Source organism: Budorcas taxicolor, chromosome 19, assembly GCF_023091745.1.
Source record: "Budorcas taxicolor isolate Tak-1 chromosome 19, Takin1.1, whole genome shotgun sequence".
Lineage (NCBI taxonomy): Eukaryota > Metazoa > Chordata > Mammalia > Artiodactyla > Bovidae > Budorcas > Budorcas taxicolor.
The window spans coordinates 21,060,457-21,082,316 of record NC_068928.1 but is presented as its reverse complement, the minus strand read 5'-3'; the positions used below and the strand labels follow the sequence as shown (position 1 = coordinate 21,082,316).

General features: G+C 43.2%; 1 protein-coding gene across 1 annotated transcript in view; it reads right to left on the bottom strand.

The window, feature by feature from the left end:
• Positions 1-17,949, bottom strand: part of EFCAB5 (EF-hand calcium binding domain 5) — a 103,265-nt gene extending 85,316 nt beyond the window's left edge. Inside the window, exons 1-2 of the mRNA XM_052657838.1 lie at positions 17,876-17,949; positions 13,047-13,204 (exon numbers count right to left, since the gene is read on the bottom strand). Coding sequence (XP_052513798.1) covers positions 13,047-13,204; positions 17,876-17,949 — 232 coding nt within the window. The remainder of the gene's footprint in view (positions 1-13,046; positions 13,205-17,875) is intronic.
• Positions 17,950-21,860: the final 3,911 nt, after the last annotated feature.

Sequence of the window (21,860 nt, the reverse complement as noted above, 5' to 3'; positions counted from 1 at the left end):
CGGCAATCTTGATTCCAGCTTGTGCTTCTTCCAGCCCAGCGTTTCTCATGATGTACTCTGCATAGAAGTTAAATAAGCAGGGTGACAATATACAGCCTTGACATACTCCTTTTCTTATTTGGAACCAGTCTGTTGTTCCATGTCCAGTTCTAACTGTTGCTTCCTGACTGGCATACAGATTTCTCAAGAGGCAGGTCAGGTGGTCTGGTATTCCCATCTCTTGAAGAATTTTCCACAGTTTATTGTGATCCACACAGTCAAAGGCTTTGGCATAGTCAATAAAGCAGAAATAGATGTTTTTCTGCAACTGTCTTGCTTTTTCGATGATCCAGTGGATATTGGCAATTTGATCTCTGATTCCTCTGCCTTTTCTAAAACCAGTTTGAACATCAGGAAGTTCACAGTTCACGTACTGTTGAAGCTTGGCTTGGAGAATTTTGAGCATTACTTTACTAGTGTGTGAGATGAGTGCAATTGTGCAGTAGTTTGAGCATTCTTTGGCATTGCCTTTCTTTGGAATTGGAATGAAAACTGACATTTTCCAGCCCTGTGGCCACTGCTGAGTTTTCCATATTTGCTGGCATATTGAGTGCAGCACTTTCACAGCATCATCTTTCAGGATTTGAAACAGCTCAACTGGAATTCCATCACCTCCACTAGCTTTGTTCGTAGTGATGCTTTCTAAGGCCCACTTGAGTTCACATTCCAGGATGTCTGGCTCTAGGTGAGTGCTCACACCATCGTGATTATCTAGGTTGTGAAGATCTTTTTTGTACAGTTTTTCTGTGTATTCTTGCCACCTCTTCTTAATATCTTTGGCTTCTGTTAGGTCCATACTATTTCTATAAAGTTATAATAGCTCTTCACAAATAATTTACCTCTCTGTGGAAGTTTCCTGAAACTGACTCAGATGAGTCAGCTTAATGATCAACATGGGTTTGGTTTTTCCCATTTGCCATTTTATCTTTTTGAATACCCACACCTTTTTTTTTTCACCTAGGAAAATTAAATTCTCCAGTTACTCTCCAGCATTAACATCATGAAAACTCTACCTGAATGAGCTCTTCTGCTTCACTTCCTCCCTGGTTCCTTTCTTTGTCTTCTTTTTCATTTTCCTGAAATGGACATAGTTTTAGTAAATGGTATCCAGTAGGGGCTGGAAATAAAACTAATGTTTTATACTCTAGCATAGCAAGCTTTTGGAGATGGTAATGGCAACCCACTCCAGTACTCTTGCCTGGAAAATCCCATGGACGGATGAGCCTGGTAGGCTGCAGTCCATGGGGTCACGAAGAGTCGGACACTACTGAGCATCTTCACTTTCACTTTCCTGCATTGGAGAAGGAAATGGCAACCCACTCCAGTCTTCTTGGCTGGAGAATCCCAGGGACGGGGAAGCCTCGTGGGCTGCTGTCTATGGGGTCACACAGAGTCGGACACGACTGAAGTGACCTAGCTTAGCATAGCAAGCTTTTTTATCTAAAAAATTCACATGAGTAAACACCATACCAAATAAAATCACATAGAGTAGCTGTATTAAAAAATTCACAGTAACAGACCTGTTATATATCAAGAATACCAAGCAACTGGAAGCAGGCCACTGTGACTCAACTATTAGTTGACCCCATTTTTGTCAAAACTTAACAGAGAACACTTCAATTAAAAAGAGAAATAATTCAATGACAGTATACGACATTTCATCTCAACTTCCCAAATTGAATCTCAAATCCTCTCATGGTTAAATGGTTAGAAACTATGCAGACCAGATACCTGAGCAGGTTCCTCTTGAGGTGCTGACTCACTCATCTGGACCACAAAAAGGTATCATGAAATGGTAAGAAAAAGTATTACCAGACTAGTATTGATTTCAAAAAGAGGGAAAACAAACATTAACAAACAACCAAAAATGCTCTGAAAGATCAAAATCTGCCCCCACCCCCACCTCATCCCACCATTCTATCGAATGGTTATAAGTTCTCAACCAGTAAACTTCTCAAACTGTGTTACCGTTATTACTGTTGGTACTGACCAAAGCTAGATTAGTACTAGGCTAGTGTTAAGGCAGAATCCCAGGGACAGGGGAGCCTGGTGGGCTGCCGTCTATGGGGCTGCACAGAGTCGGACACGACTGAAGTGACTTAGCAGTAGCAGCAGCAGTGTTAAGGGAAACAGGAGAATACCACAGTAGTCATCATCACTAGCGTTAGAAACAAACAAACAAACCAGCAGTAATAAAGCAATTGAATTTTTAAAACATTATCATCATCCTCATTAATTTTTGAAATTACAAAGTGAAATGAAGTGAAACTCTTTTGGCTACCTAATTTGTGTGAAAAAGACAGACATTAGAATAATAACCTTGCTAAAATGTATTTTTGGAGGGGGGAGTTCTGAGAGGAATATGATTTATCTGGTTTATTTATTCATACTAAGCAATAAAAATGGATAATTGCCACCTCACCTTCTTCATTGCAAATGACTACAGATTCAGTCACAGATGATCAAAATCACTGTTGTGCCAAAAATCATTTAAGAGTTTGTGTAGCTAGGTGCTACATAAAAAGTAAATTTTATATACATGGCTTCTGCCTCTAGGAAAGTTACAATCCACGGACCTTTTTTATGTGAAATGGTTTATTTATAATGTGCTAGAGGCTACTCAGACAGTAAAGCGTCTGTCTACAATGAGGGAGACCTGGGTTCGATCCCTGGGTCAGGAAGATCCCCTGGAGAAGGAAATGGCAACCCACTCCAGTACTACTGCCTAGAATATCCCATGGACAGAGGAGCCTGATAGAGTATAGTCCCTGGGGTCGAAAAGAGTCGCACACAACTGAGCGACTTCACTTTCATTTTCAGGGGCTACTCAGGTGGTGGTGGTGCTGCTGCTAAGTCGCTTCAGTCGTGTTCGACTCTGTGCGACCCCACAGACGGCAGCCCACCAGGCTCCCCAGTCCCTGGGATTCTCCAGGCAAGAACACTGGAGTGGGTTGCTAGTGGTAAAGAACTCATCTGCCAATGCAGGAGATATAAGAGATGCAGCTTCCCCTGGGTTGGGAACATCCTCTGGAGGAGAGCATGGCAACCCACTCCCATATTCTTGCCTGGAGAATCCCATGGAAAGAGGAGCCGGAGGGCTATAGTCCACAGGGTCGCAGAGTCAGACACGACTGAAGTGACTTAGCACACGTGTATCATGTGCTAGCAAAATATGTTCTGCTCAAATAAATCCATTGTACTGCCTTTGGAGGCAACAGTGTCGAACACTTAAAAATAGCTGCCTCAAAGTTTTTTGAAGCAATTCATAAATAATAAACAAGATAAAATAGATTTCTTTGCTAGGTCCCAATAGTGCATTCTCACAGGCTGCTTTGTTTACAGTGTCCATCTCCTGCTAGAAAACTTCTTCCCATTTCTTTTCAAATTGGTTGTTTAGATGCACCCAGATAAATTCAACTCAATAAACTTTTACTGGGGACTTTCTATATGCAGGCAGACATTGGGCTTAAAAAGATGGATAAAGGACTTCCCTGGTGGTCCAGTGGCTAAGACTCTGGTGCTCCCAATGCAGGGGACCTGGATTGACCCCTGATCAGGGAACTAGATTCCAGATGCCACACCTAAAGATTTCACATGTCACAACTAAGACCAGGCCTAGCCAAATAAATACATAAACATTTTTTTTAAAAGATGGGTAAGACCTGCTTTTGAAGGATTCCTAGTTTAGTGAGAGAAAATGGGATAAACTGATGCAGTACCATCTGTAAGGACAAAAGTAGAGGCATATACATAGTGTTAAGGAACACAGAGGCAATTAATTTATCCAGGGAGGTCAGAGACGCTTTCACAGAAAACCAGATTTCCAAGCTGGATTTTAAGTGACTAATAAGACTTTTTGTCTGTGTAAAGGAGGGGGGAAAGAGTATCTGAGGCAGAAGGAACATTACACGCTAGGCAATGAAAGTTTGAAAAGCATTTGAAGCTTTCATAGCAGAGCATACTTATATTCTAGAAAGTGGCAGAAGGTGAGGCCAAAAACGTAATTTTTCAACTGTAAAGAGTTATTCACAATAAATCAAGGAATTTGGATTTTATTTTGTGCTTTTTAAGCATAGGACAAAATGTGATGAAACTGATGTTTTAAAAAAGTTGACCCTGCCAGCAAAGACTGCCAGTGTGAAACACTGGGGGAAGAGAGAACATATATATATATATATATAGTGGCACCTGGGACCTTCCATCTTTGCTGCTACATGCGAACTCTTAGTTTCAGCATGTGGGATCTAGTCCCCTGACTAGGGATCAAACTGGGGATGCTTGCTTTAGGAGTGCAGAATCTCAGCCACTCACCAGGGAGTCCCAAGATGACATTTAATTAGATGTCAATTAATAAGATGAGTAAGTCCTCATCTATCAATAAAATGGATTAAATTCTCCATCAAAATGCATAGAGTGGCTGGATAGCTGAAAACAATCCAAGACCCACACATATGCTGCCTACAAGAGACTCATACCACCTAAAGGATGTGTGTGCATGCTCAGTCATGTCTGACTCTTTGCAACCCCATGGACTGCAGCCCACCAGTCTCCTCTGTTCATGGGATTTTCCTAGGCAAGAATACTTCAGGGGGTGGCCATTTCCTACTCCAGGGGATATTCCCAACCCAGGGATCAAACTCGCCTCTCCTGCATCTCCTGCATCACCAGGCAGATTCCCTACCACTGAAGAACCTGGGAAACCCAGCTTTAAGGAGAGACATGGGCTCAAAGTGAAGGGATGGGAAAAGATATTCCACCCAACTGAAAACCAAAAGAGAGCAGAGATGGCTATACTTTATATTGTTATCATTAACCAGTCTTTTACTATTAAACGGCCAATTGAGACAAACAGTTCTGAGACTTTTCTTCCACCATTGATTAAGATGAGGGTGGCAGGTATTGGGGGTAATATTCTGAACTTTCTGGACAGACTTGGTAACCTTGCCAGCTCCAGCTACCTTCTTGTCTGCTACTCTGGTGACAGCCACAGGAACTGTCTGTCTCATGTCACAAACAGCAACATGACCCAGAAGAGGATAGTCAGAGAAGCTCTCAATACACATGGGTTTTGTAAGGAACTATATCAGTGACAGCAGTATCACCAGATTTCCAGAATTCGGGGCCACTTGCCAGATTTTTCTCAGAATGATGATCAATTACCTCTTTCAGCTTAGCAAACCTGCAAGAATGTGAGCTGACAGTCCAGCACAGGGGCATATCCAGCATTGATTTGGCCTGGCTGGTTTGAGAGAATCACCTGAGCTGTGAAGCCAGCTGCTTCCATCCATGGGTCTTTTTGCTGTCACCAGTCACATGACAACAGCAAACATCTTTGACAGGCAAGTTTTTTGGGTTTTTTTTTGAGGAGGAAGACATATTTATTCATCAATCCCTTACTGACCAGGGCCCACACTGATGGCAACAGAAACACTGTGGGGCTCGAGAGCACAGTGTTGAGGACACGCCCTGCTCTTACACAGAGCCACGGAGGCCCCAGGCCACTCTGTGAACAGAGCCCACAATGTGCTTCTGCTCAAATGCTTATCATGTGACCTTTAGCCTAGTCTCTTGATCCTTCTCACCTCATTTGATAATTCCCACCTTGGAGACTTGGTATACAGAATCAAGGCAGTGATAAAGTGCCTAGCGCTGTGCATAGTAAATATTCCGTAAATGTTAGTTGCTACATAATTGTGATCATTCCTTAGCGTGTCTAGAATTTAACAGAGACAGCCACGGCCTTGGATGGAAAAGACAGCACAATTGCTCTCAGGTCTGAAGGGGTCTTCCTTGCTCCAGGCAGACTGTAGGCTGATTCCAGGTTTCCGGGTTCCTGGCTGTGTGCCCCAGGCAGGCAGCTCTGGGGCCCCCACTGTAAACCACTCTGAGAGCCTTCTGTGATAATGGACTGCCTCCTCTGGAGCTGATGGGAGATTCTGCAAAATGCCCCTGACAGCACACTCCTCTGCTGAGCTCACTTTGTAAAGGACTGCAGAAGTCTTTTAACTCAAGCGCCTAGAAAATGTTAAGCCTTCCCTTTGCATGCACATGTAAGTGTGCACACGCACACATGCGCACACACAAGCACTTCCTGCTGTTAACAGAGCCTTGTGGTACAAGGACTAGAGACGCCTTTCATGTTCGCCAAGCAGAGGAGGAGACTGGGATCTCAGGGGGACCCAGCAAAGCAGGGAGGTGAGGATTCAGGGTGCCTCCAGGGACCAGGCTCTCCGGACAGCTTCTCTGTGTGCCATCATGAACACGCCTTCACTTCCCTCTGGGCCCTGGACCTGGTGCTGTCTTCATACTCCTCTCTTCCAGTTATTCCTTCTCCTGGCTCAGAGGCCAGAGAGAGTCTGATCAACCTGCCTAATCACTACTAAGCAGCAGGGACTCCCCTGGTGGTCCGGTGGTTAAGAATCTGCCCGTCAATGCAGTGGACCAGGGTTCGATCCCTGGTTGGGAAGATCTCACATGCCACAGGGCAACTGAGCCCCCACGTGCCCCAGCTACTGACACGTGTGTGCCCTAGAGCCCCAGCTTCACAGCAGGAATAGCCACAGCAATCAGAAGCCCATGCACCTCAATTAGGGTCTAGCACCCGATCGCCACAATTAGAGAAAACCATAGCATAGCAATGAAGACCCAGAACGGGCAAAAATAAAATAAATAAGTGAAATTTTTGAAAAAAACCACTAAATACATTGAGGGGTACAATGCTCTTGACATTAGCCCCCCAGTTGCCCTCCCAAGAGACAACCATTGTAATCAATTTCTGTCCTTCCAGAAATATTCTATCTATCCTCTCTGCCCTTACCTCCACCCCCTGCCTTTTAACACAATGATAGCACGTAATACATTGCTCTGGATTTTTCTTTTTACTTAACAATGTGTCTTAGAGAATATCCTGTAGCAGCACATGTATATTCATTCTTTTTTATGGCTGCCTAGGACTTCACTGTGAATGAACAAAAACCCAATCCTTTATCTGACATCTTTGGAGCCAAACGTGTTTCTAGTTTTTTAGAATTTAGAAAGTAATATTATCTAAGTATAGCTCTGGGTCAGCATTCTGTAGTCAAATATATTAATATATTTGCAGGAGAATATGAATATTCATACTACTACTAAGTGGGATAAAGACTTTAAATTTCATGTCAGTTCAGATCTGGTTTTGCTACTAAAAAATGACATATAGAGAATTGTAAAAGTGAGAAAGTGAAGTTTCTCAGTCGTGCCTGACTCTTTGCGACCCCATGGATAGTAGCTTGCACCAAGCTCCTCCGTCCATGGGATTTTCAAGGCAAGAGTACTGGAGTGGGTTGCCATTTCCTTCTCCAGGGAGGCAAGTTCTTGATAAGGAAACTCATATTGATCCCAAGGAGGGCTTTACTCAAAACCTCATGGTGCATTTCAACAGATTTCACTTCAGTTGTAACTCTGGAGCAAAGGTGACCACCATACCAGGCTTGACACCAGTCTCCACTTGACCCACAGAGGTGGTACCAACATCACCGATTTTGTAGACATCCTTTCTGGAGGCTCAAATTTCTCCAAGCCAGGCTTCAACAGCACATGAACTGTGAACTTCCAGATGTTCAAGCTGGTTTTAGAAAAGGCAGAGGAACCAGAAATCAAATTGCCAACATCTGCTGGATCATCAGAAAAGCAAAAGAGTTCCAGAAAAACATCTATTTCTGCTTTATTGACTATGCCAAAGCCTTTGACTCTGTGGATCATAATAAACTGTGGGAAATTCTGAAAGAGATGGGAATACCAGACCACCTGACCTGCCTCTTGAGAAATCTGTATGCAGGTCAGGAAGCAACAGTTAGAACTGGGCATGGAACAATAGACTGGTTCCAAATAAGAAAAGGAGTACGTCAAGGCTGTATATTGTCACCCTGCTTATTTAACTTATATACAGAGTACATCATGAGAAACCCAGGGCTGGATGAAGCACAAGCTGGAATCAAGATTGCCGGGAGAAATATCAATATGCACATGATATGCACATGACACCATCCTTATGTCAGAAAGTGAAGAGGAACTAAAGAGCCTCTTGATGAAAGTGAAAGGGGAGAGCGAAAAAGTTGGCTTAAAACTCAACATTCAGAACACTAAGATCATGGCATCTGGTCCCACCACTTCATGGCAAATAGATGGGGAAAAAGTGGAAACAGAGAGAGACTTTATATTTTTGGGCTCCAAAATCACTGCAGATGGTGACTGCAGTCATGAAATTAAAAGATGCTTGCTCCTTGGAAGAAAAGCTATGACCAACCTAGATAGCATACTAAAAAGCAGAGACATTACTTTGCCAACAAAGATCCATCTAGTCAAAGCTGTAGTTTTTCCAGTAGTCATGTATGGATGTGAGAGTTGGACTATAAAGAAAGCTGAACGCTGAAGAATTGATGCTTTTGAACCGTGGTGTTGGACAAGACTCTTGAGAGTCCCTTGGACTGCAAGGAGATCCAACCAGTCCATCCTAAAGGAGATCAGTTCTGGGTGTTCATTGGAAGGACTGATGCTGAAGCTGAAACTCCAATACTTTGGCCACCTGATGTGAAGAGCTGACTCATTTGAAAAGACCCTGATGCTGGGAAAGATTGAAGGCAGGCGGAGAAGGGGACAATAGAGAATGAGATGGTTGGATAACATTACTGACTCAGTGGACATGAATTTGAGTAAACTCTGGGAGTTGGTGATGGACAGGGAGGCTTGGCGTGCTACAGTCCATGGGGTTGCAAAGAATCGGACACGACTGAGCAACTGAACTGAAATGAACTTCCTGGAGGGATGGATGCAAGGGCTTGTCAGTTGGATAACTGGTGACCAGGATGTAATTCAGAGCTTCAAGCAGCATGGTTCCACTGGCATTGCCATCTTTATGGGTGACTTTCCATCCCTTGAACCAAGGCAGGTTAGAGCTTGGCTGCAGCATGTTGCCACCATTCCATCCAGAAATTGGCACCAATGCTACTATGTCAGGGTTGGATTCAACTTTCTTAACATAAGTGTTGACTTCCTTAATCCCTTCATAGATTTTCTGGCTGTAGAGTGGCTCAGTGGAATCCATTCTGTTAATGCTAACCGTTAGTCGCTAGTTAGCTTACTCTTTGATCACCCTTTCTTGGAGATACCTGTTTCAAATTCACCAACACCAGTGACAACAATCAGAACAGCATAGCCAGCTTGATATATGCCTATAATTGTGTTTTTGGTAAAGTCTCTGTGTCCTGGGGCGTCAATTATGGTCATATAGTACTTGCTGGTCCCTTTCTTTACAGGGAGATATCAATGGTGACACCACACTCATGCTCAGCTTTCAGTGTGTCCAAGAGCCAGGCATACTTGAAGGAGCCCTTTCCCATTTTAGCTGCCTCCTTCTCAAAGGAGGTTCTTTGTGGTTTTCAGTGGTTCTTTGTTCAATCCCACTACATTTGAAGATCAGATGGCCAGTAGTGGCAGACTTGCCACATTCACAGGTCCAAACAACAGAATGATATTGATATGAGTCTTTCCAATTGTGGCTTAGATTTAGCAGTGGTTTTCGTGACATCTGTGTTCTGGTAGCAACCCTGTTGAGAAAAAAGCTAAAATATGATTTTAAACTTGCTCCAGCAGGGCAAATACAAAGTCTGACCAGGTGGAAACAGCTTTTTTTAACCTCCCTAGCAGAAATTAACTTTTTTTGCTTTTGAGAAGACGCTAAACATGATTTAATTTTCTACAATATTTTTTCATGTTTTATCTCATTTAATTCTTACACAACCCTATGGAGTTTATTTTTTAATCTTTTTTTTTTCAAACTTTAAACTTTTAATTTTGTATTGGGTATAGCCAATTAACAATGTTGTGATAGTTTCAGGTGAACAGGGAAGTTCAGTTCAGTTCAGTTCAGTCACTCAGTTGTGTCCAACTCTTTGTGACCCCACGAACTGCAGCACACCAGGCCTCCCTGTTCATCACCAACTCCCGGAATCTACCCAAACCCATGTCCATTGTGTCAGTGATGCCATCCAACCATCTCACCCTCTGTCGTCCCCTTCTCCTCCTGCCCTCAATCTTTCCCAGCATCATGGTCTTTTCAAATGAGTCAGTTCTCTGCATCAGGTGGCCAAAGTATTGGAGTTTCAGCTTCAACATCAGTCCCTCCAATGAACACCCAGGACTGATCTCCTTTAGGGGATCAGGGAAGAGACTCAGCCATAGATATACATGTATCCATCTTCCCCCAAATTGCCCTCCCATCCTGGCTGGCACTTAACATTGAGTAGAATCCCATATACTATTCAATTGGTTATCTGTTTTAAAGATAGTAGTGTGTATACGACCATCCCAAACTCCCTAACTATCCCTTCCCCCTGGCAACCATAAGTTCGAGAAACAGCTTTAATGGTAAAACAGTTTCATTATTATTTATCGTAGAAGCCCAGGGAGTTTATGTGAGTTAAGGGAGTTAAAGGAAGGAGCACGAAATATAATACGGGTTGACTGGAATTTATTGATATGGGTACCTGTATCAGAAATTAAGAATTTAATGCATTAGCACCTACAGCTGGAAGTGACATTCAGTATTTATTTGTTAAGTTCACTGAAACTTGGACTCCATAGTGGCCTGTGTTTAATTAAGCTAAGGTACAGGAACTTCCCTGGATAAGGAATCCACAGTAAGAGGCATCAAAAGGCTTAGGGATACGGGGTAGATATGTTACATGCTGCTGCTTCTAAGTTGCTTCAGTCGTGTTCAACTCTGTGCGACCCCATAGACGGCAGCCCACCAGGCTCCCCCATCCCTGAGATTCTCCAGGCAAGAACACTGGAGTGGGTTGCCACTGCCTTCTCCAGATATGTTACATATTAACTTGCATATCTACTCCCCACAAGTATATCCTCTGAGAGGACTTGGGGAGGGTTCCTTTACTAAAGCATTGCAAAATACATTAGTGCTTAGGAATATTTGTATCCTTGAAAAGTTCTATGTTGGCTTTCTTCTGTAGGCAAAGCATGATGGGATGACCCGTTTGAGTAGTGGAGGCCAAATGTCAGTATTTATCCACCAAAACAAAGTGGGCACATAAAGAGAAGTAGAGATACGGTGGTAATCAGATTTCTTTTGGCATTCAGCTAAATGATTATGGGTGGTCCTAGGATTAGAATAGATGGCCAGTCAGCTCAGATGGTAAAGAATCTGGCTGCAACACAGGAGACCCGGGTTTGATCCCTGGGTCAGAAAGATCCCCTGGAGAAGAGAATGGCTGCCCACTCCAGTATGCTGGCCTGGGAAATTCCATGGACAGAAGAGCCTGGTGGGGTGCAGTTCCATGGGGTCACAAAGTCAGACACAACTGAGCGACTAACAGTTTCTTTCACTTTCTAACAAAGCACTGATCATTCACACATAATATTTATTTAGTATTTAGGTATTTATTTGTCTATGCCGGGTTTTAGGTGCTGAGTCTTAGTTGCTGCACACAGGATCATCAATCTTCACTGAAGCATGTGGGATTCTTTATTATTTTTAAGTTGCAGCATGTGAGATATTTTGATAAAGAATCTGCCTGCAATACAGGAGACCCAGAGATGGACAGTAGGTCGGGATGATCCTGGGTCAGGATGATCCCCTGGAGAAGGGAATGGCAATCCACTTCAGTTTTCTTGCCTGGAAAATCCCATGGACAGAGGAGCCTGGCAGGCTACAGTCCATGGGATCGCATTCAGACACGACTTAGTGACTAACACTACTACTATTATGTGGGATCTTTATTTGCATTATGCGAACTCTTCGATGCAGCATATGGGGTTCTTTCTAGTTTCCTGTCCAGGGATGGAACTCTGGTCCTTGCACTGGGAGACAGGAGTCTAACCACTGGACCACAAGGTAAGTCTCTACATATAATATCTTAAAATCTATATATATTGTGGCCCAAAATACAATGTTAGTCACCACAGTAGAGAGTTCTGACCTCTCTCTCCCAGTTTCCAGACCTGAGCCCCTTAATTGAAAGGGAAGGCTGGATCCCCTTAAGGAAGGATTCTGCAGCACTGCCATAGTATATACTGAAAATCTTCCCCCACGTCTTTTCCACAGACAACCGTGGCCACTTTCTAAAATGACTGTGTGATGGGGGAAAAAAACAATATTCAGGTTGTGCAAGGATTTCTAAACATTGGCATTACTTGGTGCCAATTTCTGGGGACCCAAATGCATTCCACTAGTTTAAGGGGCTTATATCAGGCACGGAGTCTTAACTCAAGCTTGAATTGCAGTGGGCACAGTGGGTCTATAGAACCATTCTGTGATATTTCATTAGCTCTTGAATATACAACTAGGATACCTGGCAACTAGCAGAATTTCCATTTTGGCCCTTTGATCCTGGAATAAGGACCATTACAGTATGAAGAGCCAAGCTGAAGCCCTTGGGAACCCCCTTCCCCCTCATACCAGAGAATAAACAAAAATCATTGCTTTTTTGGGATGGCAGAGGGGGAACTACAGAGATTAATGACACCAATAAAGACTTAAAGAAGCAGGAGTGATGAAATCTACCTCATGCCAATTAAAAAGAAAGTTATTTATGTACTTGGCTGTACTGGGTCTTAGCTGTGCTATCTTCCCTACAGGTTCTTCAGCTGCTGGACGCGAATTCTTGTTGCAGCACGTGGGCTCTAGTTCCCTGACCAGGGATCAGAACCCAGACCCCATGCAATGGGAGTGTGGAGTCTTAGCCACTGAACCACCAGGGAAGTCCTTATCTTACATCAATTTAACTTACCTGTTTGGCCTGTGACGAAGCCAGCTGGATCTTGGAGGATGACTTTGGGTGATTATAAATTTAGTCTGGTGATGCCTCCAATTGCAGCTGCTCTTCTGCATATAGTAACTTTACTGGAGCAAATCAACACACAACTCCTGTCACTTGGTATGCTGCTAGTGATCCAGCAAATGCTTTTTTCTCCATACAAATTGGCAAGAAACACTAGAAGCAATTTGCTTTTACTTGGCAAGGCCAACAATATAACTTCACAGTCTCGCCCCAGGGCTACGTCAATTTTCCTGCTCTCTGCCATAATACAGTCCACAGATATGTTGAGCATCTTGACCTTCCAATCAGCATTAAGTTGATCCAGTGCATTGATAACATTATGCTGACTGGATCTGGGGAGCAAAAGGATCAAGGTCTTTAACTGTCTTCATGAGATATATGCAAAACCAGAAGATGGAAGATAGATTCCACTTCTGGTATCAATTTCCACATCAGCCAATTGCCTATTGTTGTTTCCTCAGCTCCTTTTGTAATTTTCTTTCATGCTGGAGCTGGAGTGTGAAAACCACATTTCTTTGCCTTGCCAGCTGGCTCTGTTAAGCTCTGCTAATTGGGGGCATTGGAGGGAGACCCCAAGGCTGAGGAAGGACAAGAGGCTTGTTCGTTCTTGTCTATCTCATGACTGCTTCCTGTAGTGTGTTGGTTCCAGTATGCTTCACTCCAGCAATGCTTCTTTATTCTGGTAGTAGGAGATTCTTTCTGTAGCAACAGTTGAAACCAGTTTGCCGTTTTTCCACAGTTTTGTAATTTTCTTTGACACCAGCCAGGGTTCTGCTGTAGAGGTCTGGGGCCCAGACTTCTGGGTCCCCTCAAGCACCCCCATCTAAGCTCAGAGATACCAACACCAGTCAGGCAGTGCCTCGTCAGAGATCTGAGGGGTCACTCCTCGAAGTTTGTGATTTTTTTTTTTCTGTTTAATGCCTTTGTTTAGGTTGTTTTTCAGCCCTAAAGGTAGTAACAGTCACTACCTCTATCATACATTACATTTCTCTTTTTAGTTTTTCAGTCACCCCCTTAACTTCATACCTGGTTAACAATTCTTGTTAAATCGCCTGTTCAATTAACTGGTGTGGTTTCTATCTCCTATCTGGACACTATCAAATAAAATTAGTATAAGATTATTAAAATTTAAGAAAAATTACAACCAGGTAGAGGCAATATGGACTTCCCTGGTGGCTCAGATGGTAAAGAATCTGCCTGCAATACGGGAGACCAGGGTTCGATCCCAGGGTCAGGAAGATCCCCTGGAGGAGGGCATGGTAATCCACTCCAGTATTCTTGCCTGGAGAATCCCCATGGATGGAGAAGCCTGGTGGGCTACAGTCCATGGGGTATCAAAGAGTTGGACACAATTGAGCAACTAAATACAGCACAGAGGCAATATATAATTCAATCATACTCCATTCACTCTCAGCTATTATATACCCTATGTGTATATGTTTCTGTCTGTTTTTTTTTGTTTTGGATATTTATCTATTTGGCTTAATTGAAGGTCTTAATTGAAACACATGGGATTTTTCATTGTGGCCTGCAGACTTAGTTGTGGTATGCAGAATCTTTGTTGCTCTGCAGCCTGGCAATATTAGTTCCCTGACCAGGGACTGAACCCAAGTTCTCTGTTTGGCAAGGTGGATTCTTAATCCACTGAACCATCAGAGAAGTCCCGATTTCTACTTGTTGTATTACTCTCTAACTAGTCATTTCAAATGTAAGAGGTTGGATTATTAAGGACGATTTTCCCCTCACATTTTAACAAGCTTAGCTATATAAACTATAGTCTGTTATATGACTTACTTTATTTGGTGTGTGATCAATGAATTACAGATGTACTGTAAGATGGTTATCCATGCAGCCCCAGGAATGGCCTGAAAGGACTGGTGCCTCTATATAATTTACCCCTGGGCAGAAGCAGTTTGACATAAGGATTCTCAAAGAGTAACCCAAAGAATCAGAGTCTGATGATCCATCCTAGTGTGCCCCATGGTCCCATAGGAGGCAAGCACATGGGGGACTTGCTTCATTAAAGCAAGTATCCTCGAATAAAGGAACAAAGCCAGGGAACGTTCTATCTCCAGGACATCACTTTCATAGGCCAGTTGGAGTATATATTGCTGCTCATCACAGACACTGAGCCCTGAAGCCGCTGGAGGAGTGCTTGTTTCAGGCACTCAAGGAGCAGGACTCAGAGCCTAATGTGTGGCCAAGAAAGGCAGGGAAGTCTGTCAGATACTCCTCATGGATTCAGCTCTACATCTCTCTCTTCATTTATATTGAATTCTTCCCTTTGTTTATGGCTGATATGTCCTTTCATTACATCCAAGTTAGCTGCAGAATTATTGCTCTCATAATACAGTCATACTCTGTGAATTCAAGTTTCATCTTTATTTTGTAAATTATACGAAATATGAAAAAGTTTGAGTGGATTCTAAATCCAGTCACGTTATCATAAAATATTACCACATTATGTTTTCTGGTGGGAAAAAAGTAAGAGCTATTAGTCATATAAAATTTATGCTTGTAAATTTTGAATTGTTGTGAAATTATTGAAAATTTATTACCTACTTGTTCTCATCAATATATATAAGATGAATATAAATTCTCATCAAAATGACTACTAAGTGATCACTGTCAAACTGTCTTGTTCAGGAATTAGATGCAATCATTTCAATCATAAAACCCTACATAGAAAATGTTATGTTTATAGAAGCAATCTTGGGTTTTTCATTAAAATTTTGACAAACTTTATTTGGAAGCTTATGCAAACTCAATATTTAATATCATCCTTAACATGTTTGTTATTTTTCACATTATAACACATTGAGAAAATAACTTTTTTTTCCACCAAGCCCCACATTATTGCTTCCAAATCCCCTCTAATTTATCGCAGTGCGCTGAACAAATATCATCATGATTTCTATAGATGTCATGATAAGAGAAAAGGTTGAGAGCCACTCCTTTAAATTTTATTTTTTTAAGATTTATTCATTTGGCTGCACTGGGTCTTACTTGCAGCATGCAGGATCTTCATTGCATCATGCAGGATCTTTCGTTGTGGTGCATGGACTCTCTAGTTGCGGTACATGGGCTCAGTAGTTGCTCCACAGAATATGTTATCTTAGTTCTCTGACCAGGGATCCAACCCACACCCCCTGCATTTCAAGGCAGAGTCTGAACCACCGGACTACCAGGGAAGCCCTGTTTTAAACTTAAGATCAGGATTCTTAACCTAGAGCCCCTTAATGGGTTTCAGTGTGTGTGAAATATGTAAGTGCATCTTTCTGGGGAGATGGTTAATAGTTTTCATCAGGTTCTCAAAGCTTAAGAACCAGCTGATCACAGAAATTGCAAAAGCTCTTTTATAATTTCACCCCTGAAGAACGGTAATACAAGTCAAGGGTTAAATGAACTCCAGTGGCACAAGGATCCAGATCAGTTCACCGTGTGGCTGTACTGGGACTGTAGGCAAAGACTGAAAGCCAATATCATAAAGCCTGCATTTGCTCAGACCTTCTCTGTTTTTCTAAAGCACTTTGTACATTTCTAGATTCCTCATATATATATATATGTATATACATATATAGATGTATGTATTTCCTGTGGGGCCTAGCAGAGGCGACTGAAACAACAGTACCATTAAAGCCTACTGTAATTATTTGATGAGTTTTCTACTGCTAACAAGCTGTGAGAGATAGACAGACTTTTGTTTTTAAAACAGTGACTAGTATATGATACACACTATTTTCTCAATTAATGGTGAATGACTCAATGAACATGCACGAACAACTTCCAAATCTTAGTTTCCTTAAAAAGTAATACACCAGGAAAAGATATTTCTCCTGTCAATAAATTAGCTTTCTATTACAAACCTTATGTGAATTTGGGTACCTTACAATCCTAATTTTGACCAGAATTTTATCACCTCAGTTGTGGTGAATAAAGACATTCTAAACCTACCTACAAATGAGACATATCTTGGCCACAAATCTACTTCTCCTAATGTTAAGAAAAGGCATGGAATCATGTATTTTAAAATATTTTTATTACCTTTTTGCTTGATCTATTTTCTACACATAGGGTATACTCAGAAAATGCTGACTGCACTTGGAACAAACTTAAGAGAATAACAAAATTATTTTAATTACACATGGGGTTTTATAGATTATATTGCACTTTACATTTTTTTCTCACTTGAGAACAAGAATCCTGTGAGTTAGAACTCTGTTGAAGAAATAAACTAAAACTTAAAAACTTTAAGCCATTTGCTCAAGGTTTTACAGAGGCCAGGAACTAGAAGCGAGATCTCTAATCGCTAAGGTGTGCTCTTTCCCACTGTAAGATTATTTTGCACTGTAAGATTATCATTGTCCAAAAGAATTTAAGATTGTGTTGCTACATAAAAGCAGATAATCAGTGTTGCTGTCCCTGAGTCAGAAGTACATTCCTAAGACCTATTGATTTGAATAACACTTAAAAAAACATTTTTTATTGAGGGATAATTGCTTTACAGAATTTGAATAACACTTTTTTCTAGAACTATACTTTGGTTAATAAGCCATGTTTCATTTATTTGTGTTCATTCAGCTTTCAGCAATGTAAAATTCTTGCCTAGGCATATAGCTTCCTGTTTGATCTGCTAAGCTTTGGTTCAAAGTTCTTACTTCTGAACTTTGTCTGGTCTTTTCCTGTTTACCAAGTAGCTCTGGGAAAAACACAGTCAGATTGTTTAATCTGTGAACCGTACATCTTTGTTTAATTTTGGCTCGCAGGCACTCTTGACCACCACCAGGGGGCAAAAGCCTACCAGCTGGCTTCTCTGCTGTACATTCAACATAGGACTGTACAGTACAGGGACCCTCAGTGTCTGAGTCTTGATGGAACCTCCCTGCTAATTATTTCAACCACAGGGCCCCAGGGAGAGAACAAAGGCTCAGCACAGAGGGCTCCAGTGGCACTTAACCATACAGCGGCCAGAAAGGGTTCTCAAGGCCGCTCTGCCAATTTACAACAAGCAGTAAGATCCAAGAGACTTTGAGTGACAAACAAGAGGCGGTGGATTAATAACTGCAAACTCCGGCATGTCTGCGCTTTACAGACATGTTATGTATGGTGGTATTTACCAGCACATCCACTCAAATTAAGAAATAGCTTTGTCAACTCTGTTTCTCTGTGTAATCAATCTATGGTATTTATATGGCGCGATTTCCACCCCCGCCCCCCTTAAATCTTGATTTTTCATTATGTTCTTGGCTTAGGTTCAGCCGATGATTTATCTTTTAGAAAACTATTTCTTTAGAATATTCAATCGACATTTCGCATGTGTCTATGAAATAATGAAATCTAGAGACGAAGAGAAGGAAAACCCCAACGAGCAAATCCTGTCTAATCAAGAGAATTTCTTCCCAGCAGGAAGCAAGTGGGAGGTAAATAGCAGGTTGGACCCTTGTAACTCCGTGAGCCCAGCTTTCTCGGCTTCCCCCAGGCTCTCTCGGCCTCCCTGCACTTCAGGAATAATGAATGAGCCCTTAGACAGGGGCCAGGGTAACAGAGGAAGCACGAGGGTACCATGAAGACTCTCGGGTATAAAATTACAAATCCTTCTTTCTTTCAAAAAGTCTCATCATAAAACATGGACTCAGAGCGGAAGGGTGGGAAAGCTAAGAAAAAAGCCCTCGAGAGCCGGGTCAACGGTAAGGTCTCTAGCCCAGAAAGTCCCATCCGCGCTCAGAGGAAGCGTTTGAAACCCCGCGGCGCCCTTTCCCACCCGGAAACTCGTTCGCGTCAGGATTTTCACCTCGGTTTCTTCTCACTAAGGTGGGTTAAGCTGTGAGCCCAACCTCGGGAATAAAAAAAGGTTGTCCTTCAAGAGTGGGGACTCCTGCGACACCCCCTCCCCAGCCGCAGAACCCGCTCCCTAACCCACCCCCTCAAACCCCCAGCGTAGCCTAACCCGCGCGATTCCCAGAGCCCGGGGGGAAACCCCGAGAGGGGGCGGCGGCCCGAGGCGCACGCACCCGGCCGGCTTCCGGCAACTCAAGGGTTACGGCCAGGCGGCGGCGCGCGAGGAGGGGAGAGGCGGTTGCTGACAGGTGGCGCCTGCGCACTGGGAGCGCTCATTGTGCCCCGCAGCTGCCGAACCGCCCGCCCGCCAGCCAGCCAGCCGCCCGCTCGGCGCGTCAGTCTGCGAGAGTCCGGTGGTGGGTGCGGAGTCTGCGGCCGTTCGCGCGGCCTCCTCCTCCTCCCTGTTCCCCTCACCCCCACCCCACACCCCTTTGCCCCATCCCGGCTCCGTCACCCTCCCGCCCCCCACACTCGGGACAAGAATGCCCTGCCCGGAACAGCCCAGCAGCGCCTAGATGGCTTTGGTCACGGTCCAGCGGTCGCCTACCCCCAGCACTACCTCCAGCCCCTGCGCCTCGGTGAGTCCCCTCCCGGCAGCCGCTCCGCTCGCTTCTGTCACTGCGGCTCCGCTTTGCCTCAGCGGGTCCCGCCGAGCGCCACTGCGCACGCGCCGCGCCGCTTCCCAGGCCTTGGCACCCGGCTGCCGCGAACCCCCCACACGCCCCCATCTTAAAGACGAGCCGCAGGAACTACTGGACGTTGATTCGTGCCTCCGTCACTCTGAGCACCTAGCGCCTCACCATCCTCGCCCCGAAGCCCCCTGTGGCATGCTTTCCTCTGGCTTGAGCACTTCCTTTCGGGAATGAGTCATTCTTGCTTTTCACCCTCCCCCTTCCTTTTACCCTCTGTTGCTCTGCTGCAGGGAGAGGACCCCGGGACTCCTGCCATGCCCCTTACCCACACCCACATCCCCTTACCCGCACCCATTTCAGGGACCCGTTCCGTCTTCACCCACCGCCCGCCCTTCGGGCTCTCCGGGCGTCTGCCTTCCCCCTGGTCACTTGCTGTCTTTCTTGTGTGCTGTCCATTGGGCTTCATTGGACGGCTGAATGGTAGTTACTCCTAGGTTTCTCGCCATCTCCCCTCCCCCAGAGGGTGGCGGGAGTCTCTGCTCCTTAGACCTCTCACCTTTCCTCGACGAGGTCCTGAAGCATCTGGCGCTGCTTGATGACCAGTGCCAATTCATTTACATCTCACAGACATTTATGCATCACACTCATTGCTCATGATCGTTCTTGTTCTCGAGTCGTGTTTGTATGGCTCGTTACTTCAGATGCCAGTGCCAGTGAAGCGTGCTTCCAGAAGGAAAATATCCAGTAACCAGCCTTTTCCTGCTGGGCCCTTCTTTGCCTTCGCCCCACCCCCCACTTCTTTACGCTCCATTCTTTTAGGCTTTTTTTTTTTTTCTGGAAATATTTATTTTTTAAAATGAAATATTGCACCAGTGGGGCGAAATGGGATCTTTTAAAAAAAATCCAGATGTTTTAGAGGGAAATAGATGGAATGAATATATGAGGAACTGGAAAAACCGTTTGGAACTTCCTACAGAACTGTAGTTTTAAAAACTAGGTTGGTGGGTTTAGTAGTTTCAACTTGCAAACACGTATTCAGTATACACAGAAACACCTTCCACTGTAAAAGTTTGGGTTACTCTTAATTTATATATTAACTGAGGTGTGCGCTTTGACATCTTGAAAACATGCTGGTTTGTGATTTCAACATAGTTTCCTGAATTTCAAAATTTTGTTGTGTAGTGTGTGGTGGTTTCCTTTTTTTCCCCCTGAGCCAGCTTTTGCACTTTGTGTGACTAAATTGGCAGCTATATCCTAATTCTAGAAGCGATTATACTTCAGAGGTTACCTTGCCTTGTGTTGTTTCCAGAAGAACTAGCTGGGATCCTTGGATAGAAGTTCAGGGAGGCAGATTTTCATGCTAAGGAAGAACTTTGTAACAGTGGGGTGGACTGCCTTGCAAAATAGTGAGTGCTCATTGTAGAAAAGTTCAAACAAAAGGCTGGAGGTCCTTTGGCCTAGGAGATGGTGTAAGGGCTCTTTCTAACTCTTAAGATTATATGATTTTAGAATAACTGCACTTGAAAGCTCGTAAAATATTTAAGAGTCTTCTGAAGACAAATATCATAGGTTGGAAATTTAATATACGTTATTCTTATATGTGGTACTTGATACTAGTTTTTGGAAAGTCATTAACATACCATCAGACCATCTTAATTCACTCTTCTTGTAAACCTTTTGAGGATAGTGGTTACCAGGCCTGATTTTGGCTGAGAGAGCAACTGAAGGTTAGTTGAGTTGAGCAAGTAAACCAGAAACCAGAATTATATTGACATGGTTTTCCTTGGGCATTATTGAAAACAATTGATGCTGTAATAATAATATATGTATATCATGTTATTATACTTATTTTCTTGAGGTGAATGATTAGTATACAGTAATACCATATCTATTTGATATAACTTTGTTAGCTAACACTTGCTTATTTTAGAATCCTGAGGTATGTTAATAGGCACTTTGATATAGGTAATTAAATTGATCATGGGTAAGCTCAGTTATTGAGCTAAGTGACTGATACATCTACTTGCTGTAGTAGCCTGATTATTTCATTTTATATGTGACCCTGGGAGAAAAGGAATCCTGGTACTGGGTGTGCGTGTGCGTGTGTGTGTGAAACAGTCGTCTGTGTGTGTGTGTGAAACAGTTGGTGTTGTCAGCGTAACTATGAGCAGTTACCTTTCCCTTTAAGTTGTCTTCCTATTCCACTTCACCCAGAGCTTTTTTAGCTGAGTTTTGTCATGGTCCTTGTGTTCCAGTATTCGACTGCTGTCTGACTTGGATATATTTGCTGTTGTGTCTCTTGCTGCATGGAAAAGTTGAGTTGTTTGTTTTAAGAGAGAGCAGAAACAATCTACAGAACCATGAAAGGAGAGATTTAATTTTGTGAGGCTGGAGATTTAGATGTTATCATTTTAAGCATTCTGTTACAGTGTTTCATTATAGGAGGTAAGACATTTTAATACTGTCAGCTCTTCAGTGTTTTTTCCTTAGGGATTAAACAAATCTATTGATCATCTAC